This window comes from Microtus ochrogaster, chromosome 17, assembly GCF_000317375.1.
Source record: "Microtus ochrogaster isolate Prairie Vole_2 chromosome 17, MicOch1.0, whole genome shotgun sequence".
NCBI lineage: Eukaryota > Metazoa > Chordata > Mammalia > Rodentia > Cricetidae > Microtus > Microtus ochrogaster.
Window position 1 is genome coordinate 12,944,286 of NC_022019.1, and position 27,986 is coordinate 12,972,271.

Consider the following 27,986-nt stretch of genomic DNA (forward strand, 5'->3'; position numbering starts at 1 on the left):
ATTAAAGTGGTTTACAGGTTGTGGTTAGGACAAATATATACATATATATTCATATATATATATGGGATTGATTAAAGTGGTTTACAGGTTGTGGTCCAGCTAATTCAATAATGGCTATCTACCAAAGAAAAGTCTAAGAATTTAGCAGTAACTCAGCCCATGAGTTGGTCTTCAGTATAAACCAGGGGGCATGGGACCTACTTCTTCCTAGTAGACCCCACCTGCTACCCTTCACCAGCTCCCAATAATATCATCATATGCATTTACCAAGGAGTTAGCCTATTCATTATGTCTGCATCCTCAAGATCTCAGTCTTTCTAGAGATGCCAATCCCACAGGAACCAGAGGAGTCATTTACTAACATTCTACGTGATGTGGTGTGTGTGTGTGTGTGTGTGTGTGTGTGTGTGTGTGTGTGTGTGTGTATGTGTGTGTGTTCGCACAGTGTGGAGGGGTGCTGATTGTGTGTATGGAGCCCCAAGGTTGACTTCAGATATAGTCCTTAATTATTAACTAGACTATATATGGAGAAGCAGGTTCTCTCGCTTAGACCTGGAGGCCACGGATTCAACCATTTATTTGCCCACCCTGTTCTGGTGACTCGCCACCGTCTCCAGCTCCCACTGCCTTGTTGTTGCAGGTGGTCCACCAACCCCACTCCATGTTTGCTGAGTGGGATCCGAACATAGTAAGCACTTTACCCGCTGAGCTGTTTCCGCCACCTCCTTCTCCTTGTTTTTAGTCTGCTCAAGCTGGCTGCCTAGATTTGCCATTGTAGATTTCAACATACGGTCTCTGAGAAGACACAAACACTCAGACAGTAGCAGGAACTCAGCTCTGACGGGTGACAGGCAGGGAGCATGGGAGAGCTCCCTGAAAGAGAACTGAGGGACAGCATTTGTGACCAGGCCAGAGAGAGGATGAGAGGAAGCATTTTAGTCGTTCATCTGCCTGCCTCTGCCTCCCAAGAAATGGGGTGAGAGATGTATGCCACCACACTCAGCTGCTCCTCTGCTCCTTGAATACCTTGGCCCTTACTGGTCACCTCTCATCTTCCTAGCAGGCCTATGGTAAGACATAGGCCATGCTTTCTCTTTTATAGTTATGCAAGCTGAGGTTTGAAGAGGTTGATTTAAGTGCATACATTAATCAGCTAGGAAGCAACACCTCTGGCCTCCAGGAAAGCTGTTTCCTACCCCCACAACTCTCCCTGGAACGACAGAGGCCAGTCAAGTGGCAGGAGTGACAAGTGCTCGCCAGGGATCCAGACTACACACAGTATACGAATAAAAGCGGTCCTGGATGGCAGGACCAGGCCACCAGCACTCTCTACAATCTATTCCTTGCCAGGAGAATCTCAGAGCTGCCTGAGGAATCTCCTCGCTGAGGAATGCTGCTTGCCTCCCTGGGTCATGGGTTCGCCAGAGCAGACTAACCCTCTCCCCAGATGATACTAACTGGCATGTGTCCTCTGTGTGTTTCAGCCTCTTGCTTCCCACGGCTGCACCATGAAAATCCTGCTTAGTGACGTTCTGCTGCTGAGCCTGCTCTCCAGCGTGTTCAGCAGCTGTCCCAGAGACTGTCTCACCTGCCAGGAGAAGCTCCGCCCAGACCCTGGCAGCTTCGACTTGAAGGTACGTCTAGAATTACCCTCTTCCTTAATCTCTCCTCCCTTTGACTCCAAAGCAAATGCTAAACGAGACATTCAAGTCTCCCCCAGAGGTCACAGGACTTATGCAGTGTAGTGTGACCAAGAGGAAACAGGTGGAGCTGAGCTGCATCTTCCAACTATGACCCCTGTGGTCCTCCCTCTTTACCATCAGATCCCTGTGCTCCTCCCTACCACCAGGTCCCTGTGCTCCTCCCTACCACCAGGTCCCTGTGCTCCTCCCTACCACCAGACCCCTGTGATCCTCCCTCTCTAATACCAGATCCTTGTGATTCCCCCCTCTATCACTAGATCCCTATGATCTTCCCTTTTACCACCAGACCCCGGTGTTCCTCCCTCTCTACCACCAGACTCCCGTGGTTCTCCATCTTTATCTTCCAATAAATATCTGTTCATGATGCCCCTGTCCCAATGTTATGCATAATACATCTATAGAAGGAAAATTAAAGTCTTCTTCAACCCCATGAATTAACCCCTTTACTCTTAGCCATGACAAAAATCGTTGAGACTTAAGGAAGGGTTTATGTTGGCTGACAGTCTGAGAGCACAGTCCATCAGGCAGGAGACAGCATGGAGGCAGGAACTTGAGTTGGGGAGCATAGAGATGAAGGCTGGGGCTCAGCTCATGTCTTCTTCATCCAGGCTCAGACTCCAGCTCTTGGGGTGGCGCTACCCAGACTCCATGGTGGAGTTCTCAGCCTCAGTAGAATCTCTCTTGAAACAGCCTCATCAACTGTGTCTCTTATACAATCCTCAACCCCTCAAGTTGACAATAAAGATCTACTGTTATATTATATTTATATACATTATACTCCAAAAACCAGAGAGAATCTTACTTTTCTTACTTTCTGTAGTGTCGCAGAATTAATATTCTCATGTTATTACAATTATTTCAAGGGCTTTCTTTCTATGAATATATAACTTACTCTCCATTTCCTGTCTGAAGAACACGTATAGTATCATCCATTTTTTTATATTGCAAATAATTTTACAATGAGCATCCAAAATGCTCTCTTGTGTTTTAAATTTCCAGCTTGAAGTACAAAACATTAAATTATTATTCATTAAACGAGGTGCTTTCTTACTCTTTAAATTTCAGCTTAGATAGAGATTCTCTCCTATGAAATGCAGAATAATTCAATTTTTTTTCCCTTGAAGTCAATAAAGTTGCTTTCAAGGCGCCGTGCTTCCAGCCCTCAGCTTTCGAAATGAGCAAGTAATTGCTGTTCCTTAAAGCAAAGAGGCAGACACGAAATCCAGTGTCACTGGTACCCAACACACCTTGCTATCTCCCGGCTCCAGGAAGAAACGTGGCCACAGTCCCAACGGACAAGCACTACACTCTTGCATGCCTGGCCGCACCTGTCATCTGGGCAGGAAGGCACAGTCAAGCAATCAGGAAGGGCAGACCAGATGAACTCTGGCATGTGTTTCTGATGCTCATCCATCCTATTTTCCTCTAGGCATCTGTCTACCCAGAGGGCATCTCATTCTTCAAGAGACATCTCCTGCTTCTCTTACCTGGCCTATGGGTCTCTTCCTTCTACCTACTCTTTCCCAGCCTTTTGTATTGGCCTCTGTTCCTCTGCCGAATCCCTCAACAGGGATGGCAAGATGCATGTTTCTTGCCCCTCTGTCCCTCTCCTTCTGAGATGTCACTACTTCCGTTGTTTTTTCTCTCTCAGGCTGCAGGTAACTGTCAAAGGGGCCCCTGACCCTCTCTCACAGGCTCAACTCTTTACAGCTCCCAGGGAACCCTGAATTTCTTTGCTGTCTTGCCACCTTGCACCTGCCTCTCCCTTCCCCTACCCACTAAACCTCACTTGCACTTCAAGGCCAAAGCCAAGATTCACCTCATAACAAACATGCTGTTCACTCACAAAGGAAACGATGAGAACCGAGTGGAGTTTGGGTCTGAAAATACACAAGAGAATCAGAGATAAAGCTAAGCAGCACATGGGAAGAAAGAAAGAGAGGCTTCTAGAAGACAGGAAGTTCTGGAGGGTGAGGCAAAGGTCAGGACCAGCCAGGAAGAGCTGCAGAGATAGAGTGGCCAGCTTACCACTCCTCTAGACACAGTGGTGCTTTGGAGAAACAGCAGCAGCAGAGTTCCTGGCACTCTGGGGTCTGGTTTGGGCACGAGAATGAGCCCTACAGGGTAGATTGCATGTGCAGCCCCACGAACGCCCAAACTGCCTGTATCCAGGCCATGGCTGTAGATCACACACAGATAGGGGTGGCCACTGTACGAAGGCTAAAAATTAAAACCACCAGGTTTGTTCTCTCCACAGTGACCTTTATTTTCAATATACATGCAGACTTAACCACCTACTCCCACACCGTCAGTTTCTTTAACCAATCTGACCATGAACTTCATGAGGAAATGAAATAAAATTCTTCTTCCTGGGGCTGATGCTCATGGGTTGAACTTATTCTGCCTCTTGGTGCTATTCCCCCCCTTCCCCCCCCTCTTTGGCTAAGGTATGAGTTCCTTTGCTAACCTAACTAGGTATCCTAGCATGGGGCCCTGTATGTGGCCCACAACAGGGCTCAGACAGCTGACTTGTGGAAACTGTATGATTCTCAGACCGGCAGGCTCCTTGCTGGGCACATCCCGGCAGCCACTGTAAGATCTCACATTTGGGTCTTTCTCGGGTGGTGGAGAATTGGAAGTGTGCTTCTATCTTCTCTCCATTAGCATCTCAGGTCTTTGGGGTCCAGACAATACTCACTTTACTTCCTAGAAACAAGTCAGAAAATGGATTGGTAAAAGCCTCACAGTTGGAGATAAACGCTTTGCAGTGCCTGCTGGCCCCCCCAAGGATTCTGTTGCTTGCTTGTTTTTCTCTTTCTAGTTCCTATTCCCTTTTAATCCATTTTAAATAGAACAAAATTCCAAAGGCATAAGCAACTGTGTCTCGTTTTCTGAGCCTGCCAATCTTGCCCACGTCTGCTTTGATGAGGGGAATGATGGAGGGGACACACGTTTCAGCCAGGGTCACCTACCAGTCCCTCTACCACATTACATAATCCTGACTTGCTCCAGGATCCTCAGGACACTTGGCTCCATCAGAAATTTTTCTATTTCTACTCCCGGTAGGTGGCTCAAATAAGGTTGACTTTTTGTTAGACTATAATTTCGGTCAGCAAATGACTCACCCATTGCAGCGTCCTCTGGTTCTTCAACTAATTGCCTGTGGTACTTATTCCATCAGTTCAAGAGAAGAAACTAAATTCACAGAGTTATTTTAGAGTCCAAGACGAAAACAATACACTCTCAGAAAACGTTTTAGGGAAATGCATCTAAAATTCCTACAGCTGTTGCAATAGAAGCTGCCTTCTGGCGTCTCTACCTGCAGCTAGTGAAAATTCTTTGCGGGTGATTTGCAACAGAAGCTCTTCTAATGGATTTTTCCCATAGTGTTCACCTGCTGCCCTGGATAGTGTCATAGTGTCTGCCTTTGACCACACATATATTCAAATATATATATAATGTATATATGTTAAAATATACATTATATATATTATATAGAGAGGGGGTATATATACACAGTTGCCCATAGAAGCCAGAGTGGTATCAGATCCCCTGCAGCTGGAGTTACAGGTGGCTGTGAACCACCCATAAGTGCTAGGACCTGAAGTTGGGTCCTCTATGAGAGCAGTATGTACTCTTAACCACTGAAACATCTTCCCAGCCTCTGAATTAATTTTTCTAAATTTTGCAGTGGTTATGATTGAAACTGCGACTCCAAATGACCAGGCAGGTGGTCATGGCTGAGTTACATCCCGAGCCATGCCTTTGAATGTTTTGGCAAAACCTCCTAGAACAAACAGCTCCTAAGTATGGCTTAGCCTGAAACAGAAACCAAATCACGAAGTAGCTGTCGTCATTCCTCTCAAAGGACTAGCGTATCTGCCTAGCTTGATAAGCAGTGGGAAGCTAGGATGTAGGCCTGACCTCTGTGGCTGGGTTACACCCTCAGCCTGTACCCTCACCTTTGATCCAGACATCCAAATGGCCCTTCGCTCAGTCTCTTCAGGAGCCCAGCTTTACAAATCAATTTGGCACCAGTCTAGGACTCCAGATGCTCCTGCAAACTCTGGCTTAATATAGCCCTGTCATCATCATAGCTGAGAAAATGCATCCAGCTCATTTAATAAGCCACTAGCCCATCCCAGGGAAGCAGCTGATGAGGACCCTGGACCAGAGTCTTCAGCGTTAGGCTCCTATGCCCATCTGGCACTAAAAACGTGGTTGTACATTTAGACAGCCTGGATTGGCCTCAGACCTTCTAGAGCGACCGTTGTGATGATGTGGTCAGTATCTAATTTATCTGGCGCTGTGTTGAAGCTTGGTAAAGACCATGGCATCTGGTTCGATCACAAATTTTCATTTTCTCACTGACAAAAATTCCAATTACCATCTGGAAGTAGAAGGCCGGGAGTGCTCAGCTCCAGTGGTCTCTAGATGTGTCTCTTCTGCCTGCAAACCAAAGGCCCAGACGATTCTGCGAGCATTGAGGGTTCCTTCTCTGCACAGGAACCAAGGGTACCCAAAGGTTGAGCTGCTTCTAGCCCCACCCTGGGATTCAGTGACCATCCAGTCTAGCCTAATTGTGAGCTCCAAGCCAGTGAGAGACCCTGCCTTGAAGGAACTGAACAGCATTCCTGAGAATGACACCCAGACTGTTCGCTAGCCTTCCCACGCACATTCATACACACACACATGCATGTTAAAAAAGACACACGTTATGACAGCCAAATGTGTCCAAGCACTAGAGTGTCCAGAACTTAAAAGAATTTAATTGACTGCCTACTAGTCACTATAAAGAGAAGATACCCAGGACTCAAATATGAATTAGATGTGCCCCTAACTTTTTAGATTATGCTTCATAAAGTATTATGGATATATCTATCTATCATTAAAACATCTCCCTGGATGGAATGCAAAGTTGGGGGGGGAACACAGAGGCAAGACAGAGCAATTCTTCCCAAAAAAACAAAAAAAAAGATAATAAGATAAAGAGACAGAATTAGAACATGTCCAGGTCCATGAGGACAGTGCAAACGCGTCATTCCAACTGAGAGCACATGGTGACAGAGGCAGGGAGATATATGAGGTATGGGAGAAGCTCTGTGCCCAGGGAACTGTGAAGGAGAAGGTCTTGGAAGTGTGACATACAGGTAGGCTGGGCCATATGGTACAAGCACTTCTGTGTCCTGGTCAGGATTCTGGAGATGTTGTGAAGACAAGACAAGGTACCAGGCAGTTGTGGGCAGGGTATGATGTGACTAGAATAATTCTCCTAGACCTATCAGGGTCGTGGCATGATTTTGAGTGGCAAAAAGAGAGATGGGGAGATCGGTGGGAGGCTTCTGCCTTCTAGAAGCACTTACACGGTGGTAGAAGGAATGGGAAAAGAGGCGGGTGCACATACTGCATAGATAGGAGGATAGTAGGGAGAAGAGAGGCAAAAATGTACCCAGAGTTTAAAATCTCAGAGCTGGAGAGATGGCTCACTGGTTAAGAGCGCTTCCTACTCTTCCAGAGGACCTGAGTTCGGGTCCCAGCACTCACGTCTAGCAGTGTACAAACGGCTGTGACTCCAGCTTCAGGGGGTCCTCTGCTGGCCTCCAGAGGCACACACACACATATGTGCATACACACAAAAAATAATTTTTTTAAAATTCAACTTTAGAATAACAAACCACGCCCAGAGAAAGCCAGAGAAGACGAGCAAAAGGGGCAGACTAAGCTGGTGTGATAATTAATTTTATCAATTTAACACAAGCTGGAATCACATAGCACAAGGATCTCAATAAGGGATAGGCTGTATCAGGTTGGCCTGTGAACATGTCTGTGGGGGATTGCCTTAATAGATGTGAGAAGACCTAGCCTACTGTAGGCGGCACCATTCCCTAGGCAGGGTTAAGCACAAGTGAACAAGCAAGCAAATAAGCCTGCAAGCACTCATGTCTCTTGCTTTTGACTGTGGATGTGATATGACCTATTGTCTCAAGTTCCTCATGTTGTGACTTCCCTGCAGTGATGGACTGCAACCTGGAATAAGACATAAACCCCTAAGTTGCTTTTTGTCAGGAAATTTTACCACAACAATAGAAATAAAAGTATAGGACAGGAGAGCTGATTCAGAGGTTAAGGGCACTGGCTATTCTTCCAGAGGACCTGAGTTCAATTCCCAGCACCCACATGCAGGCAGAATACTGTATACATAATAATAAATAAAATCTTTTTAAAAAAAAAAGAAAGAAAAGAAAATGCCTTCATAAAATAAAGCTGTAGGCAAGCCTGTAGGGCATTTCTTAACTGGTGATTATTGTGGTGCCATCCCTGGACTGGTGGTCCTGGGTTCTGTAAGAAAGCAGGCTGAGCAAGCCATGAGGAGTAAGCCAGTAAGCAGCACCCCTCCATGGCCTCTGCACCAGTTCCTGCCTCCAGGTTCCTGGCCTGCTAGAGTTCCTGTCCTGACTTTCTTCTCTAATGGACTGTATCATGGAAGTGTAAGCCAAAGAAATCCCTTCCTCAAGTTGCTTTGGTGATGGCGCTTCATCACAGCAATAATAACCCTAACTAATACATCAGTAAAGTACTTGCTAGACAGGCCTGAGGATCTGTGTTTGATTCCCAGAACACATGGAAAAGCCGAGCATGGAAGCACACACCTATGATCCCAACACTAGAGAAGCAGAGACAGGGGGATTGCTGGGACTTGCTGACCTTCCATTATAGATCAGCTGGCTCAGGTCACCCAGGTCAATAACAGTCCCAGGCTAAAAAATAAAGTGGAGGGGCCAGCAAGATGGTTCAGGGGGTAAATATGCTTCTATTCAAACCCAGTGACCTGAATTTGATTCCTGGAAGCCACGTAAAGGTAGAAGGAGACTCCACATAGTGTCCCCTGACCTTCACACTCACACACAATCATAATATTATTGTTGTTGTTGTTGTTATTAATGAATAATTTATTATTATATAATAATCATTATTTTAAAGGAAAATGATATTGAAAATCAAATGGAGAGCACTAGAGGAAGATAACCAATATTGATCTCTGGCCTCCACACACGCGTGCATACATACATGTGCACCCCCACACATACATACACTGCTGCGCAACACTTGAGAACCAGCACTTCAGAAGCACGCAACTCAGAAGCACGCGACTCGGAACAGCTATAGATGATCCTAGCTCATCCCTGGCTCTATCCCCTTTTCTCTCCCTCCTGCCTGTGTTTTTGCAGGCATGCATCCTCCAGTGTGAAGGAAAGGTCTTACTCCGTCCTCTCTGGACTGCATGTGCCAAAGTCATGGCCAGTGACCCTGGGCAGCTCAACCCTGCTGACCCAGAGCTCGTGACAGCTGCTCTTTACCAGCCAAAAGCTTCGGAGATGCAGCATCTGAAGCGAATGCCCCGGGTCAGGAGCTTGGCGCAAGCGGCAGATACGGAGCCTGGCACTGCTGATGCCGACGAGGTGGAACAGAAGCAGTTGCAGAAGAGGTTTGGGGGCTTCACTGGGGCCCGGAAGTCGGCCCGGAAGTTGGCCAACCAGAAGCGGTTCAGTGAGTTTATGAGGCAGTACCTGGTCCTGAGCATGCAATCAAGTCAGCGCCGGCGCACTCTGCACCAGAATGGTAATGTGTAGCCAGAAGGAGCCCCTCCCAGCTGCACCGGCCACTGCAACCCATGAGTGAGTTGGGCACCAATTAGCAGGGGGCAAGAAGTGACCTCATATACCCAACTGTCCCAGGCCTAAAAACACATTAGCCAGCCCCAAACACACACACACACACACACACACACACACACACACACACACACACACACACCACCCAAACCACCCAATCCCTCTCTCTTTTCCCTACACACATCTCAAGAACTCCAGCTCTTCAGAGGCTGGATTGGTAAAGAAATTCACATCTCTGCCTCCTACCCATTTCTCCAGGGAGAAAGATTTTTCCCACCATTCTCCTTGAGGTTGACCACTCCCATTCAGACACTGGTTACCATGGGGATAATAGTAGTATGTTAAGATAACTAATTCCTTTATAGCTCTCCAGGAGCTTAGTTACTATGGGGACAGTTAAGTGGACCAATTCTAACCGTCAGTTACCATAGCAACCATTCAGCTCACCTTTCCTCGGAGACTTTATCTGCAAAAAAAATACCCAATAGCCAGCCCTCCTCTTAGCCATTTGCAAAAAGGCTGATTACCGCTCTACTTCAAAAAGAGCTTATCCATCTCACCCTACATCTCAAGGTGGCTAAACTCCATGGAAACCATTAATATTTCCCATTTCCCCTGCCAAAGACCTTTGTTGGGCCCCAGAGTCATGTTTTTTGCTCTTATTTCTTCCACTAACAATTTGGTCATCCTGCACTTTGCCAAGGAAGGACCAGTATTGTGGGTTTTTTTCATTAATGGCATCCTTGCTGAACCAGGACTACAAAATTTGGTCCAATGGAGCTAGTAGACTAAGGAATAATGAGTCTTCTTTTTCTTCAGTTTTTTGGACTTGTCCCAGGATGCTTCTTGTGTTCTCTTCCTTTGTTCCCTTCCCATCCTCTGGTATACACGTACAGTCATATAAAGCCTCGGAAAACACACAGCAAAAACCCAGTGACTGCTGGCTGATTCCAAATCCAGCTCTCTCCCACCATCACCAGTGCGTAACTAGGGAATGGCATTAGGAATCAGCACAGTGGATTTAAGAAAGTCCAACTGTCGTCTGTGCCCCCCCGCCGTCCATACATGCCAGTGTGACCCTAAGCAGAGCCCCACCCATCTCCCGAGACAGCTTGGAAACACAGCCTCATACAAAGCGCGAGTTAGCTGACCATATGATCCTGTCCCAACAGAAGCTAATTCCCATCTCTGATGCAGAAGAGAAAAACACATGCATCCTCTCTTTTCTCCTCCCACACACCCAAAATAATCATCTCATTCATGGTCCTCTTTCCAGATAGAGTTAGCCAATGCTAATCTTTGGTGCCCACACTCTGGCACAGGGTCAGTCCCCAGGGCCCAAGCTGCTAGGTCCCTTGTTTGCATCAAATTTATCCCCAAAGATGGCCACATTTTTTAGGTTGTGGGAGAAGGCCCTGAATTTGTCTTAACAGAATGGTTCATCTCCAAAGATCCTGAGTGAACTTGCACTCCGTCCTTGACAAGCACCCGATTTCTTTCTAAGTCAGACCTGTCTGGTATCTAGTAGTAAATCTTCCAGAAGTAGCACGAATTTTTTTTCTAAGTCTTAATGGCATTCTCTACAGGGGCTCCTAAGGGACACCAAAGCCTATATGTAATTCTAAACCACAACAATATTCTTTACCTAAAGACAGTTTAAGATCAGTCCCATTGGCAAGAATCAATTCATTTGAAAGAAGAAAAGCTATTTGAGCCAGTCAATTGACTTTCCTGATTTTCTATTATACTTCCAGCTGAGAGGTGCTGTAACAGGGCTAATAACCGGTTTCCGTCTGCTACTTTGCACAACATGCAAAGTTCTTGATGGAAATATTAGCCAGCTCATTTGGATATTATTAATGGCCGTCCTGCCGCCCTGTCACCAGCTCTCTCCCTCTCTCATCTGCGTGAGCACGGTGGTGAGTTCCGGAGTGGGTGTGTTAATGGGCCACACACAGCCAGCTGAGACCTTGGGCTTGTCTACACACACACAGCCCAACTTGCCGCGTACCCGACAGAAATCTTTCCACTCCAGCCAGTTCCCATTGCTGTAGTTCTTCCTAGCATTGAAGATGCCAGTGCCAATCTATACTCAGAAGATTGGAGTCTGAAGAGGGGGCCACCCAACCTGTCCAAAGCGTAATGACAACCTAGGAAGATGGGGCACTGCAGTGCAGACCCTGCCCTGGACAACACAGGAAGAAGAACATAGCAGGTCTTGGGGACTGCCTCTCCCACTCTGACCTATCCTTCCAATGCTTGCTGCTGTGTCCAGCCTTGACCCTCTAGACATCAGCAGCACATTCATGACCCCATCCGTATTCTGCACATCTAGCCTAGAGAGCCTGTGTCACATAAAAGAACTTTGAGGACGCTGTGTTTCACATAGATGCTGAGAACTGGAGAGGGGATGAGTGGTGCTGGGAAAAGACTTGTCACTGGGCCTTTTAAGTCCCTGCCCATCAGCCTCCCTTTCTAGCCAACGCATCCCTCCTGTCAGTAGTAGGCAAAAGTGACAGGTAAGTGGAGGGCATTGAGTAAGGACCCCTTCTGATCACTTTGGAATTTTTTCACTTGCTGTGGTGGCCCACTTTGGGTTGCTTTAGTCACTTGAGCAAACAGGATGGATGGCTTAGTGGACCTATTGGATTTGACATTTTGTTCCTTTCTGTCTCCCCAGGCATCCAGGTGACCCCCCGAACAGCATGTGTCCACACTCAGAAGTGCCGGCCAGGAGTCAGGATTCCTTCTTCCCTGAGGCATTGAGTACCCACAGCAACCCCCTGCCCGGTTGTTGCCCCCTCCCCATGGCATGTTTCACCACAACCCTGTTGCTACATCAGAGTGTATTTTTGTAACTCCTCCAGCTAACATTTCCACGGCCCCTTCTTCTCCCTCACCTTCCGCCCTCTTCTAGGGCCAGGGGAGAGGAATGTGAAATCAGACCCGGGGTCTTGCCTTGTCACTGCCATAACCTGTTTCTAAAAGATCTGTTCTTTTTTGACCGATCGTTTGAAACAACTCTCTCCATTAAACTTCTACTGAGCAAATGGTTAATAAACTCGTTGGCTGTCTTTAGACGAGGCGATGTGGCATGGTGCAAACACACACCGTGAGAGCCAGGTGGGCAACTCCGGGGCTGGAAACTCTTAGACAGCTGTGGGGACTATAAAGTTGGCGCAAGGTGACACTGGGACATGACCACTGGGAAATGACCACGCCAAGGGCAACGGGCAAGGGCACTGTGAAGTCAGATGCAAAGGGCTGTGTGAACGCGTGAGCGGGTAGGTGATGGAGAGGGAGACAGTCGTTCTCAACCTTTGCGTCCATCCGGCTGCTCTTGGACCCTACTTCCAGCTCTGGACCCAGCAGGAACTTATATTTTTAACAGCTCCCAGGTGATGCAGAGCCTGGTGGTTTGGCGCCAGCAGGTTGTGACCAAAGCAAGGGAGTGGCGAACCTACCCGCCTGCTTTTTTCTCCACGTTAATGCTTAGCGTGGTAAGGTGTGTGACTCTCGAAGTCCAGCCGGGAAACACGTGGAGAACCCAATTGGAAAAACTGACAAGTTCAATATCTATGTGGTAGTCAGCTTTCATGGTCCATTTGCCCCTGTGGAAGGATAGAATACAACTGTTTGTCTATAACCTAGAGGCACTAGTTCCAGGACCCCCTGTGAGTAGCAAAATCATCCATTGCGCAAAATAGCACATTTGTATATAACCTACATACAAGCTTCTGTGTATCAAAATTATTTCTATGCTCTCTACTATAACATAAATATCATGCACACAGTTGTTTTATTGTACTGTGTAGATACCAGTGGACAGTTGCACCGCAGAATGGGTAAATTATGAACAATGCCTAATTTACTCTGCTCACATTTCCTGAGGTCAAAAAGCAAAAGATTAAGGGGCCTTCACTGTCCAGCAATGCTGAGACCCCAGCCCCGGAGATGGCTGCTGGGCTCAGAAGCAGCTCTCCACTCCTCTGGCTCTCTCTTCCAACAGGCACACACTCCAGCTCCTGCCTTTCCTGAACAGGATGCCAGCTTAATGCAAAAATAAAATAAAATGAAATGAAAGATACCAGATCTCCTTCCCACACTCCAGCCACCCCCTTAAAATCTAAGAGCTGAGCAGGGTGGTGCACACCTGTAATCTCAGCTGTCAAGAGGCAAGGGGAGGCCATGCTGAACTGCACGGAGAATACCGGGGAGGGGAGGGGGACCAGATAGCTCTTACAAGGGCAGCACAACCCCCTTCATACTCCAAATGTCCTTAGAACACTTAAACACATCCCCCACAACTTCCTGTGGCCTGGCTTGACAGGCTCTTGGAATAATTAAAGTTGAATAAGCCAATATCTGTGTGTGTGTGTGGGGTCCTTTCTGCTTCTAGGACCCTGCCAACAGAAGCCACCTTAGCTAGCATCTGTCCACAACCTGTGAAAGTCAATGTCCTGCAGAGACTACACAGAGAACCCCTTCTGTAGACACTGTGCTATGGTTTGACATGTCTGGGGAGGTCCCCAACCTTCATGTGCCTTGATGTGCTGGAGGCATAATGTTTGGGGTGGCAGTGGGAAGTCGTGCCTGAGGAAGGGACCCCAGCCTCTCTAGCTTCCTATGTTCACACTGTGATACCTCCCTTGGTATGAGTTCCCAACATTGCCACCTGTTCCGGGAGGTGATGTGTTCAGTGCAAGACCCTGCACCATAGTGTTTGGTCTTTCAGCCTCTAAACCTCTTGCTTTCAAAATTAGCCCACCTCAGGTATTTTATTATAGCTATGAAAAGCTGATGGATATATAGAATGTCATTTATTTTCTCCCAAGTTCCCAACCCAGTCTCCATCAGGCATAAACATATGCCCATAATATGTCCTCTTTTGAAAATGAACATAAGTCATAGAAAACATTCACTGCCCAGATTACAATACCAATGCCATCACTCCACCCTATCCCAGTCTGTACCCTTGGCAAGATATCAACCTCCACGCCTCATCTGTTAAAGCAGCTGTTCTCAAAGGGTCATGACCCCTTTGGGGGTCGCATATCAGATAGCCTGCATATCAGATACTTACACTTCATAACAGCAGCAAAAGTGCAGTTATGAAGTATCAATGAAAATAATTTTATGGCTGGGGGTCCCAGAGCACAGAGGGTATTAAAGGATCGCAGCATTAGGAAGGCTGAGCACCACTGCCATCAGCGCTCGGTCTGCTCCCTGGTAAATATGGCCCTGCTTGAGTTTGTTTTAGGACTTTGAACCTAGAGCCACACAAGTGCTCCTCCACTGAGCTGCACTCCCTGCCAAGCGAGTGAAATTATAAGTGAATGGGTCTCGATGCCTAGTGTCACGTGATACCATGTGCAACTTATTGTAGGATCAGGAAAGAACTCAGTGCAGGCACACACTAACTCAGACAATGTACCATTTTATTCCTTATAAAATATATTTCATATCATTGCTGTAAAAACATTACATTTCATTTCACATTTAAAAAAAATCTTAACAGTAAAAATAATACTTGGAAGACAGCGGGGCTGGGGTGGGGGAGGGGAAGAAGCGCCGATAAGACAAATTCACAGATGGGATTCTTTTCCCTTCTTGTTTTGCTTTAATCTTTTTTTTTTTTTTTTACTTTTATTTTTTATTTTTTTGCCCCTGGTAAAGTCAGAACCTGGGGTGACCAGAAAGTAACAAAACAGATTTCTTCCACCAAATCCGTTTCCATATCCAATTTCACAGGGTCCTCTAAGGCGTCAAGCTATACACTCACTGTGACAAGGTAGCCATTGCTCGCAGCACTGTCTGAAGTGGCAAAAACTGCTTCCAGGGCCAGGTTAAAAGCCTTATCATCGATCCAAGCCTATGTTACCGGAGAGCCTTTTGGCTCTGTACCTGAGACTTCGGCTGGCCAGACAGTAACCCTGGACTCGCAGAACGGAGTTGGGAATGGTGCAGACTCATTTGAGGCCGCTCCCAACATGGCACCAAGTCTGAAAGGAACTCTGAGAGTGCTCCGAACAACAGAAACACGGCTAGACAGTTTCCAGGACAACTACTTGCAAACTAGGGCCTGTTGGTTTCAGAAGCACACCTGTGGCACCTTCACCCAGTCAGGTTCCAAACCCAGGGGGCTGGGAGGCAGGGAGCTAGAGATGAAGGAAGCGGGCCTGACGGCTGGGTGTGCTCACAAGCCACCCTTGCCCTCCAAACCCAAAGCCAGACCATGTGACGGGAACCAACACGAAAGCATCAAGATGAAGGAGCACAGGGGGAGGAGGGGGCGAGACAACAGTGGGCGGGAGGCCACCAGAAGAGAGAGGACGATTGCCAACATGGAAGGCTGCACAGAAACAGAATAAAACAGAACTGAACAAAATCAAAACTCTCTCAGTTTCTAAGCCATCCCATCTATTTCTTTTTTTTTTTTTCTTTTTCCTCTTCCTTCTCTGCCTGGCAAGCCAATGGCATAGGAAGCCTGATTCGAATGGAGAAAATTATTATGGTCAGTTACATCTGCACGCTCCAAACCGAGGCTGGGGGATTACAATGCCTCTGCTGAAGTGGAGGCTTAGTCCACACTGGGATTAAGAAGGGGAGAGGAGAGTTTCCTGGTGAGGTCCCCTCCCCTCTCCAGTAAGATTGGAAGCTGAGCATCATGGGAAGTAAGGAGAGAAAAGAGACTTCTGCTGCCAGCTTTTAATTATCCATAAGGTTGAAGGGGCAGAAGAACCCAGGGCCGCCTCTGGCGGGTTAGGTTTGTTATAAAGACAAATCCCTACCAAAGACACTCATGTCTCTTCCCTCCGTCAGCAGCCCAGGCTACCACTACAGCCTTCACACCACATACACAGTCTCTTAGGTTCTTAAGTGTACTTAGTGTGTCTCAGACTGAAAAGCAGATGTGTGTTTCCCATGTAATCAATGTCACCAGTGGACCCTCAGTGGTCAGGAGGATGGTCTTCGTAACAACTGCCCAGTCCCTGGAGAGGTGGCCTGGTGGAACTCCCTGAGCCCATGACTCCCTGGGCTGGGTCTGGGAAGCCATGTTCAGCAGGCGCAGGCAGAGTCTGCTAGGATCTCCCAGAGCCCACTCAGGTAAGAAGGCTTCAACATCAAAGACTCCCACTGCAGACAGGACCAGACATTCTAAAGCCTCTGTGGCACTGGAGGGAAGAGGCCTCAGGAAGGACTTCACTCAGTGGGAGCAGTTTCTGTGGAGACCCTCCACACTTCCTCTCAGAGCTGGAAGGATGCTCACGGGTAGTGTTTCAAGGCCACATTCTCAAACTTTATTCATATTAGCCTTTTGGTTCAGTGTTTTGGGGGACAGGCTTTGAGAAGAAGCCACATGTTTACTTACAAGCAACCCAACATCTGAGGGGAGCCAGATCCAAAAGTTAACATGGTAAAAGAGTGTCCCTCTTCTGTCCCCAGAGGCTGCTCCCACAGAAGTAACCCTGCATCTCACCAAGTACAGCCAGCCGCCTGCTTTTCTCCGAGCCCTGCTACTGCTCCCTGGGTCATCCACCTGTCAGAAAGGGCTTTTCTTTTTTCTAAGAAAAGGAAATTAATTTTGCTCACAGTCCATTCTGGAACAATTAAAGGAGCAAATGTTTCACCAGCTCAGCACAAAAATGGGCAAGGCATCCTGGCCTACTTTTGATGCACACAAACTAGTCCCCAAGTGGGGGGGGGGGGATAATTCTTTGGTCTCTGGTTCGCTGCAGAATACCCTTGGTCAATTTTGGCTCTCTCCTATTTTAAGGGGAAAAATATTTTCTTTTCTTTTTTTTTTTTTTTTTTGTTTTTCATTTTTGTTTTTTTTTTTTTTTAAATAAAACATTCCCACAAGGGGGAGAAAGTGTTTTTAAGTGTTAAATCTTAGCCAAAGGAGTCCCAGCGGCCCACATCCACTCCACATCTCTCTGTGTTCTGCTGATGGCTGCAGGCCTGGAGACCTCCTGGTTGCCAGGCAGGGTGAGGAGTGGGGCTGGGAGAGGCAGGCTCAGTCCAGGAAGCGCTGGCAGGCCTTCTTCCACCGGCAGGCTGTGCACCACTGGTCCCGGTGCTCTATGCCGTACACCTTACGGCACTTCTTGGCTTCTCCGCGGGCTTTCCTGACAGGAATGAAATGAGGGTGGCGTCAGGTAATGGAGGTTAGACCCAGTTGATGGCCACGCATAAGCAGGCAAGCACGCAGGAGCTAGGAGGGGTGGCTTCTGGAACAAGTTGGTGGGACCCACAGTCAGAGACTCAGGGGAGAGGAGCCAGTTCCACCAGTGTGGCCTCTGTCTGAGACTAAAGTTGGGTCGACTTATCCCCAGTGCTGACAGGGGCAGAAACCCCAAGGCTAAGGATGAAATGGCTCACCTGGAGCTGCTCGGAGCCCGGGGTGGGGAGGTGACAGTCAGGTGAGACCTCACTGTGGGCGGCGGCTGCTGGGGCTCGCTGAAGCTGAGCGACCGACTGCGGACCTGGGCATGAGGGGGAATAAGCACAGCTGTGAACATGAGACAACTTCCTGGGCGAGCCCCACAACAGGTGCTGGTAAGGGGACCATGCAGCTTCCCCAAGAAGGTCAGGGCCAGAGACAGGAGTCACCCTTAAAATTTTAGGGGAATTAGATGGGGTTACCATACAAGGTGTAAATGGAGACATTGAATTACCTTAGTAACACCTTCTGTCAACTAGGTTCTGCCACGTGTGATACTTCTCTGTGGCAGACACTTGAAACTAGAGTTACCCATATGTGGTTCTAATGACTTCCAATCTATTTCAGTTCAGAGTCATGGGTACAAGTTCATAGTGGTCTGAGACTTCTGGTGCAGCCCACACAGCCTCCGAGTGGTCTTCCTTCTTGTTCTCCCTTCCTTTCATCTGGGCATCAGAACTCTAACAAGCACTCAGACATTCACAGAGCAAGGGAGTGAGCTTACCCTTGTCCAGTACATTTCTAAGGAAGGAACTACTCCACCCTGACTCCCCGTGAAGACCCCTCCTAGCTACTGAGAGGAGTTGTAGCCAGATAGAGGAGGATACAAGATGATCTTTATAAAGTATAGGGACAGAGACAGGCAGCATCAGTCATGCGCTGTGTCCTCCAGCCCTGAGGGTGTATGCAAGAGCTTTGGAGGTATGGAAGCGCACACTCACCGGAGAGAGCGGGGAGGTGGTGGTAGGGGCAGCAGCCCAGCTAATGCTGGTGTAGATGTGGGGAGAGACGGGGATCTGGAAGGATGGCAGAGCCTGCAGAGACAGGAGTTGTGTTAGTCTGTGCTCCAACTCAACTGCCTCGGGTTCCAGTAACTTCCCATTAGCAATCGAAGGAGGAGCTCTGCCCAGGCAAGAGCCTGGGAAACACCAAGATGGCTAGATAGGTTTTCCCACGAGCAGCCTCAGAGCCATCTAATCCATCAGCAGCACAGCCTCCTTCTTCCTGAGAGGCGCTGATCTTACTCTGTAGCCCTCCCTTCGGGGCTGCTTACACGCCAACCCCATGATTTAGTCCTTACAGGGTGGCAGTCAGTGGCTGGGTCACCTACGGAGAATGTGCTTCAGGCAAAACTTCCAAAGCCCTCTAAGTCTGAGTAGTATTTCCAAGAAAGGACAGAGAACTGCCAGGCAACTCCTCAGGTCCAGGCAGGGATGTCTGATTTAGGTCTATCTCTGGACCACGAATTCTAAAGAGGATAGCCTGCTTATTTTGTACTTTTTCTCACTGCAAGTATCATTGGTTTAGGGGTTTTGTTTTATTTTGATTTCTTTTGTTGTAGTGGTATTTTTGCCCTTACTATGTAGCCCAAGCTGACCTTGACCTCCCAGGTGCCAGCATTTTAAGTATGACAAGCACACCTGGCTGGAAGCACTACTTTTTATTTACTAACTTGCACACTGGTCAGGTCTGCTCAAGTCAAATTATAAACTAAACCAGCATACGGGAATGGGAGCCTTGCTTGCAGGGTGAAGGTCATTCTAAATGACACTGTCATCCTCCACATGACAACTTCCCCAGGCCCAAGAGAATGATGGAGTTTTCTCCTTTGGGACTATGCTGTGCCTTCCCGTGTCTCGAGGAAATGGCACTTTGACAACTTACAATTAGTCCCAGCCAACCCCACTCCACCATGTACGTCATGAGGTCATGCCCTAGTCTAACTGGAAGGCTTACCTAACCCAGTGTTGACATCCAGTAGGTGCTCAGAGCCCATTCAATGAGCTAAGCAGCTGCCTGGGAAGCCCTGCGTGACCCTCTCGACTCTTCTAGGTGGCCTTGGAAGTGACAGCTCTCGGTTCACATTCTGACATGCACTGCTCTTTGCACTTTGCACATGACTGCTCTTTGCAGTGCATGTCAGAATGTGCTGCTGCTGACTTTGAGACAGAATTTGCATGTAGCCCAAGCTGGCTCTAAACTCCCCATGTAGGAAAGGATGACCCTGAACTATTCCTCCTGTCTCCACCCTGAGGGCTAGTGTGTGCTGTGTGCCTTACACTGGGTTTATGCTCAGAGCAACCCAGGGCCCTGCGCATGCTCAGTAAGCAACTTTACCAACTGGCCTATATCCCAGCCTTTCCTTTCCTTCTCTGTGGAAGTAAGATTAACAACTCAGCCGAAAGGCTCAGTCTTAATAAGGTGTTCAGAGGCCTGCGCAGCGACAGCCAGTGACCACTGAGATCCCAGGCTAAGCCCCTGCATACGCCTGTTCCAAACCTGGTATGCATGGTCAGCCTGAATGTGCCAGAAGGAGCCAGGAGCTGACTTGCTGAGTGCAACTGAAGGCAGGGGAGACTCCAGGCCAGGGTGTTCAGAGCCAGAGGACTGGACTTTGGGTGGAGGCAATGAAAGAGCAGCAAGGGATGGGCTGGTCACACGGGAGGTGGAGGCTGGCTCGCCGTTGGGTGTCCCAGAGGCAGGGGGAGCAGCCACAGCCAGAGCAGATTCTTCCTTCATCTGCATCTCTGTATAGTAAAAGTCTTCCTCCCGCTTGAACTGATCAGAGTCCACAGTGTCCCTGTGTGGAACAGACATTCGACCATCGTTAAGAACACGCTGCCTTAGTTTGAAGCCAGAGAAGAGAAAGGTACAAGGAGGAAGTGACCACTTGTGCCCACCCAGGAAGTTGGGGAGGGTACCCAGGAAAATACTCAGGAGCCCTGTGCTCAGAGGCTATCATAAGGGGTTAGAACTGCCCACCCATGGAAGCTGTTCTTCCCGGCACGAGGGCTCACACAACAGCGAACATGTATGAACACAGACCTAGTCTTATTATGAGCCCTCTTGGGGCCCACCCCATCTATAGCATGCTCTCGCATCCAGTGAGGCGGTGAATGCCAGAGGAGCTGCCTTGAGGGTTCTGTCCAGAGATGAGACCCTCACGTTGGTGTCACGGCGCTGATATAGACCTAACTTCCATCTACAGAAGCAGAAGTAAAACTTGGCCACTAAGCCTAAGCCACAGAATCTCCACCAGTGACTAAACCAAACTGTTCTATTTCTACCCAGAACTGAAACATCTAGCTTCCTACACCAGGTAGGAAGATACCACCACAAGACACACAGAGCTAACTCTCTGGCAACAGCACCAACACTGACCACGATATAAAGAGTCTCCCTACCCAGCGAAGGCATCATACATTCAGTGGTCAGGGAGGGGGACCGGGCAGTGTCTGTAGCAAGCCATTTCACTAGAAGCCTCTGGGTTGCGAGTCCTGTGGAGTTAGCAGGGTGGAGGCACACCTAACAGGCACCTTAGGCAAGAGGCACTGAGCTCTGGACCTACCCCAGGTGGAGGGCTTTCACGTGCCGTTTGATGCCCACGATGGAGCGCAGAACTTTGCCACAGCTGGGCCACAGGCACTTGTACATCACCTTCACGGAGTTCTAGGGGGGAGAAAGAAGTCTTAGTAACCAGGGTGTGTGCATCCTCTCCCTGGCCTCTCTTGTCACCTGATGAGGACTTCAGCTGGCTGCCATCCTCCGCCAGGCCCAAAAGAAAAACCTCCAGGTAGGGGGCTCCCAGAGAGCATAGAAACATGCCCAAGAGAACCTGAGAGTACCTGGTGGCCACATTAATATATGTATATGTGTGTGTGTGTGTGTATGTATGTATGTATGTATGTATATATGTATATATGTGTATACACACACACACACATAGTAGCGCACACTTGTGATCTCAATGAGTGGCAGAGACAGTAGATCCTAGCCTATTGGTGAGCTTCAGAGCAGTGAGAACCTATCTCAAACACCAAGATGGTATGAGGTGGGAGAGATGAACAGCACCTCAAGACAATACCTGAGGTTGATCTTTGGCCTCCAGGTGCATGCACACCCACAAACATACACACCCCCAAAAAGGAAAAGGAAGCAGCCTCAGTCTAGGGATTTCACCAACAGGTGCCACAAAGGAAAACTAGAAGCACCCAGGACCCATGGAGTCCCTGCTCCCCTGGGGATGGCTGTCCCCACGGGCTCACAGGCACCTACCTTCCTCTTGCGTGGGGCTGGTTCATCCAACAGGAACGGGTCGGAATCCGTCTCAAAGCCATGATCGGTTTGGGGAGACCCAAAGGCGTCACCCAGGTACTTGGGGCTGGCCTGAGGGTGGGGAGGCGAGGGGGTGGAGACGCCACTGCTCCCGCTCCAGTGCCCGCTGGTAGTGCTGCTGCCGCTGTCTGATACGTCACCGCTCTCCTTCCACGGGTCACCACAGGCTGCACGGGAAACTAGCCAGAGAGAGGTGAAAGGACACTCAGGGGGCTTGTCCCCAGGAACAGAGAGAAGAAGGAAGCAAGTAAATGGTGAAAATCAAAATATTACTAAAATTTTAATTATTAAAGAAATTTCTTCCTGAGCTACAAGATGGGGGAGGTGCAAATGCTATGGCAATTTTTGGTGCTATAACTGTTCTGCCTGGTGGACATTTTCTGCCATGGCCACATGGGTCATCACTGAGAGAAACCAAGCCTCGATTTTTTTTTTTTTTTTTTACTTTTTTGATTGATGGGTCTGTAGGCTGCTTCAGACTTAAGCTGGACAATTGATCGCATAAGATGATCTGAAAGTCTAATACATGGGAGCAGCAAGAAAGATAGAAAAATAACACCAAAAACAAAAAACTTATGCTCCCAGCAGCCCAGCTCCTATCCAGACATTCAGAGTCTCCTGACCCTAGGCCTGAAGACACATTGCCACACCCTAAGGAATCAGGACAGATCTGAAGGCTGGGCCAACTCCAAGGTTCCATGTTTCCAAACAAGGTTCTCTTTACTTCTAGGAGATGCTTGCCCAAATGGGATTCTGGATAAAGAGCCCCTCCTCCCCAGGTACCCCTGCCCAATCTTAAAACTCTCATCACTTGCTCTTCCTGGAAACTGAGAGATTCCCATCGCGACTCACAGAGTTTAAAATAGTAAATATTCAGGGCAGAACTCGAGAAGCATCCAAAGCAACTGATCATGGACCCATGAACATGGGCCCAAGAGGGAACAACAGCCTTGTCTCCCCCACCCCCTTCAGCTCCTTTCCTGAATCTGTTGACTCAACTTCTTGGACTTCTTAAGAATTTAGCATCCCTACTCTGGGTCTTCTTTGTGCACGTTAAAGCAGCTGCACTGCTGGGGTTCACCACTAGGTGTCCCAAAGTGCGGTAATAGCCTCTGGATGGAATAATTAAATTGGCTTTCAATCAAAGGAGATTATTTGGGGCTGGAGAGATGGCTCAGAAGGGTAAGAGCATTGCCTGCTCTTCCAAAGGCCCTGAGTTCAATTCCCAGCAACCACATGGTGGCTCACAACCATCTGTAGTGAGGTCTGGTGCCCTCTTCTGGCCTGTGGGCATACACGCAGAAAGAATATTGTATACATAATAAATAAATAAAAATATTTTTTAAAAAAAGGAGATTATTTATGAGGGACACTTGTAAAGGCCATTTTTCTCTCCGTGTGAATTAGAACTAGCTCCATATTCTCCTACAGACTTTTAAATAGCTTTTAGAACCGGCAGATAAGGAGTTTCCATGCTGCCCTCCCAAGTGCTGGGGAAGCCTCTCGGGATTATAACCAGAAGATTTCTGTTTGCATCTATAAACCTGAAGTCATATTATTAGGGATTTTTTATTACAGTATCTGTGGTGTGTGTGTGTGTGATGTGGTACATAAGTAGAGGTCACAGGATAACTAACTTAGGGGAGTCGATTCTTTTCTTTCACCATGTGAGTCCCAGGGATCAAACAGGCACCTTTACCCACTATACTATCGGTTTATATAAAGCAACCATACTTGAGACTTCAGCTCAGGTATTTGGCCTGAAAACTCATGCTAACTTATGAGGCTGACTTACTCACTCAGAAGTGAGTATTGATCATGGGAAACCACTAGGGGGACTGCCAAGCATGGTTCTGCTTTTGCGAACTAAATAAATGTTCCTGCAGGCCCTGTCCAGGCTCCCACGGAACTTGCTTGAGTGCTCATCTTGGCTGAGTGCTAAGTTCAGTCACTGTCACAAAACCCCAAGGACTTTCTGCTCCGATGAGGAACCTGAGCCTCTGACCAACAGTCCTGAGAGCCTCCAGAACCCTATGGCCTGGCATCAGAAGCTGGAAAGAAAGAGCATCGGTCATGAGCCTCTGCCCGACCAGGAACCAGTGCAACCCCGCTTGCTCACCAGAGAAGATGGGCTCCGCCCCAGGAGGACTCTGCACGACAGGACTGCAAGACAGAGATGTCAGCACCATTGCGGCCATCATCTCGTCCATCTCCACCGCATCCGACTTCCTGCAGTCAAGTGGGTGGGGAGCACGTTACTTCCTGGGCCTGCCTGGCCCACCAAGCTCACAGATTAAGCTTCCATATCCACTTATTTTCATGTGATCCCCTTACACTGCTATGCTGTCGCCTCAGATCTCCCACCCAAGCAACCAGCATGAGCTCAATGGAAAGTAAAGCAACAAACGTGAAAAGTGCTTGCTCTGGGTGGTGTCTCAAGGAGCCCAAGACGAACAGGTGCCCCCCCCCATTTAAACCAGGGCCGACACCTGAGATAGTACCGCTCTCCCCAACTCTCCTTCTAATCCCATAACTTGAAACGGAACACTTTATTTGGGAGTGGAGACAAGAGTCAGAATGCTAAGATGAAGCATGGAATAAAGAATGCCTACTACAATCTAAAACTACCTCCTTCCCCTGCCTTATATTCAAATTTAAGAGGAAACAATTACACTAATGGATTTCTCTCTCCCCTCTGCCAAAATAAACACGGCATTCTGTTAGCTTCTGAATGTCAACAGAACCTATTACATAAGTCAGTGAGCAAACAAACCGGGGTAAAATAAATAACCAGATGAAACCATCTCCCACTGTTAAGCTCCATGCTTTAAACAGGCCGCACGGGAGTTTACATGTGCTTTCTTTTCTCTCCTTTAAATCCATAGTTACATGATTTGTAAGTAAAATAAGCACTATCCGAAATCTAAAGTGTTTGGGGGAAATTAGAATATAATCAACTGCCAGTGGCTTGCCTATTTCAAAGGACTATATTCACTCATATTTATACACCGTGTCTACCAAACTGTGCAGCTGGGTTTGACCAGATGGACCAAAGTCATCAACATATTAAACATTACATGGTCTTTGTGTTTTCACTTCCTCAGAATAGAAAAATAAGTTCTCTGCTGGTCTTCCACTGGATACGATGCTGTCCCTCTGGTCTTAAGACAGTGGGTCTCTGCTGGGCCAACAAGATAGCTCAGTGGGGAAAAGTGCTTGCTGCTAAGCCTGGCTAGTTGAGTTCAATGCACAGTACCCAGAGAAGAGACCTGACTCCTGAACGTCAGCCTCTGCCATCCACACGTGCGCCATAGCATGTACACATACTAATTTAAATCACACACATGTAATTTAAAATAAGTTTTAAACCGCCTGGTCTACCAACAGCCCCCACACCCACAGAAGTGGGTGGAATAGAGTTTTGCTGTTTGCATATCTTGCATGGAAAACAGCCTCAGCTGGCCAAGTTTCTTGCTTTTCATTTTTATTTAATATTATTGTGCTTGTGCACGCTGTGTGAGCTTTAGTGTGCTCATGCCTTGGCACACACATGGAGGTCAGAGAAAGCTCTGTGGAGTAGGCTCTTCCTGCTACCTGTACAGGGGTCCCAGGCAGAGAACTCAGGCTGTTGGGCTTGCACAGAAAACGCTTCAGACATACCGAGCCATTTCCCAGTCCCAGATTTTCCTTTTAAATCTTAAAAGATCAATATAGATAGACCATTAGGTGCACATCAGGATCTACAGTCCCAGGGCACATCCTACCATTAAGCTCCAAAGTAGAGTATCTATTCTTTACCCCATGTTCTTAACACCCAAGTGAAGAATCAGACCATGCTCTAGACACAGCCTGCTGGCCTGCCTGTCCAATTTTAAGCCAACAAAGGATGGCTTTACCTTTTCAAATGCTATTTTAGAATCAAAAGCATTTCACTCCTTGACAGATGATACAAACGATAGTGAGTCACAGGAAAGTTTGGGGACTGATTGGTTTTCACTGGCACACAACATGCCTACAGGCTTTTATGGCTGTGGCTGCTGCACCAAGTAGCAATGATGGAGTCTGCTGGCCCACAAGGCTGAAACCATTCGTCTCCGCACTGTATGGAGCTGGTGCTGGCACTCTGTCTCATCTGTTCCTGTCTCTTCTCGTGAAAAATTAGGAGCTGAGTTTAAACCTCCACCAAACCAACTAAATGTAACCCCTAATAGAGTTTTGGAGAAGGAAGGGTGCTACCTAGGCTTCCTTCAAAGGATGCCTCTTCTCTCTCTAGTGTCACTATCCCAGCAAGCAGATACCCAAGACCCCACACGTCCCAGCCCGTATTTATAACCCTCACCACCCTACATACCTCTTTGGGACATCGATGTTCCTAGACACGGGTCTGTAGGTTGGCACCTGGGATGTGGTACCCTGCAGCTCTGCCAGCCACACCTCTTCCACTTTACAGCAAATCTGCAACTTCTGGTCCAGCAGTCGCACTGTCACCTTGTCCTCTGCCCAGCTGTGCTGCTCCACCAGGCCCTTGCACTCCTGACCCCCATACCACACACAGACCTGCAGGGGAATGATGGCCCATGGTCAACACTCAGGACCCGTAGAGATCTCGGTGCCGGGAATCAGGCTGCCTGCTGCAGTCTGTGCTTTGATACGCTCATCTCTAATGTGTGCGTGCTAAGATCTGGCAGACACCCCCAGTGTGCACGTTAGACACTTACTCCCTCCCCAAAGACCAAGGGTCAGGAAGTGGGGTGTAGTGTGAGTGGACGTCATGTGGACTGCTGCTCTCTCAACGGCCTGTCACAACAGGCCAGGATTATCCGGAGAGTGGGATGACGGGCAGGAGAGTGTGAACTGTGGTAAGCCAAGGTGCAGACCCTGGCAGTCTCCTACCCTCATCCTCCTCTCAGACTTCCCTGTTTCCACAAGTCTGAGCCAAATAAACTACTGTCTACGCATTTCCCCGCCTTGGGTATTCCATTATAGCAGCCTGAACGGGCCAGGGGAGAGCAGAGATTCCCAGACACCTGCTGCCCACCCACGCTCTCGGACTAGCCACACGGGATCAAAGCTTCCTCGTACAGCTCCGCATACAGTGAGCAGACCAGCACCTTCTCTGAACCCTAAATCTCTATGTATCCTTCAGTTACTCGTGCCCCTCTCCTTGCCTCTGAACTCGTAAATACCTCTGACTCACTGCTTTTCTTCTGTAGGGTTCTAAGTCTCATTCTCCCCAGTATGCACTGGGAAGGGAGGGGGCAGACTGCTCTCTCATCGGGATACCTGAAATTGAAAAGCTACCTTATCTCATAAGAACAAAAGTCTAGGGGACACCAAGCTTCATGGAAGATAAAGGCCAAGTCTCTGTAGGTGGTCCCTGGAGAAGGTAAGGGTAGAAGCCCTGTGAATCTGGATCTAGTGATAAATCAGGCCTAGGTGACCAAGGCCCTATCCATGGTGAGGGGATGCAAGAAAAAAAAAAACAAAAAAACAGTTCTTATCAGATCTGGACTACACCTCTTCTCTGGCGCCTGTGCCGAAGGTCCTTCTCCTGGCTGCCTAATTTTGTGAACTGAGGCAGACAAGAAGCCACTGAGCTGAGGCCATGCTTTGGCCTGAGGTTCTGAGCATCCCAGAATGCCTGGCCACTTTTTACTCCACATGACAATCATGGAGAAGCCCTGGTCTGAAATGACAGCATATTCTCTGTCTAGAGCCCCAGTTTATAGGACTTCCAGCCCATCACTTAGGTACCGCTAGTCTGCCAATCCCAACACTCAGAGAGGGTACCTGTCCATGTTAGCATCAACCTACCTTCTGTCCAGGCTGAAAGGCCACCTGTGGGTGGCCTGAGGTTCCCAGAGTCTTGAGGACCTCCTTGGGCTGCTCCTGGCACACAAGGTCCTTAGAGGTGAGTGAGGGCTGGGGTGCGGCTCCTTCCGGCACTTCTACCTGTGGCTCCAAGGGCAGGCTGGCCCCCAGTGGCACCTCAGAGGCACTAGGTCCCAAGACCCGGGCTCCCAAGAGGGAGCGCTTACCAAGACGTCGGGA

The 27,986-nt window shown here is 48.3% G+C and overlaps 2 protein-coding genes across 7 annotated transcripts in view; one reads left to right on the forward strand and one right to left on the reverse strand.

Annotated features, from left to right (window-relative positions):
- The window catches only part of Pnoc (prepronociceptin), a 24,499-nt gene extending 12,057 nt beyond the window's left edge, over positions 1 to 12,442 (forward strand). For 5 of the 6 annotated variants that reach the window (XM_005355510.2, XM_005355509.2, XM_026783177.1 and 2 more), the window contains exons 2-4: positions 1,485 to 1,634; positions 8,933 to 9,323; positions 12,057 to 12,442. In XM_005355510.2, the coding sequence (XP_005355567.1) occupies positions 1,509 to 1,634; positions 8,933 to 9,323; positions 12,057 to 12,142 (603 nt within the window). In that variant the 5' untranslated portion in view covers positions 1,485 to 1,508 and the 3' untranslated portion in view covers positions 12,143 to 12,442. Of the gene's footprint in view, positions 1 to 1,484; positions 1,635 to 8,932; positions 9,380 to 12,056 lie in introns of all 6 variants that reach the window. The other variant, XM_026783179.1, reaches the window with a different exon arrangement.
- A 2,355-nt stretch (positions 12,443 to 14,797) lies between these two features.
- On the reverse strand, positions 14,798 to 27,986 carry Znf395 (zinc finger protein 395; the record flags this gene model as incomplete). The annotated part of the gene is made up of 9 exons (XM_013349248.2): positions 14,798 to 17,505; positions 17,759 to 17,862; positions 18,542 to 18,634; positions 20,100 to 20,400; positions 21,169 to 21,269; positions 21,876 to 22,114; positions 24,055 to 24,164; positions 26,287 to 26,492; positions 27,750 to 27,986. Coding segments are annotated over 9 exons (1,503 nt in total), but the record flags the coding sequence as incomplete, so codon positions are not given.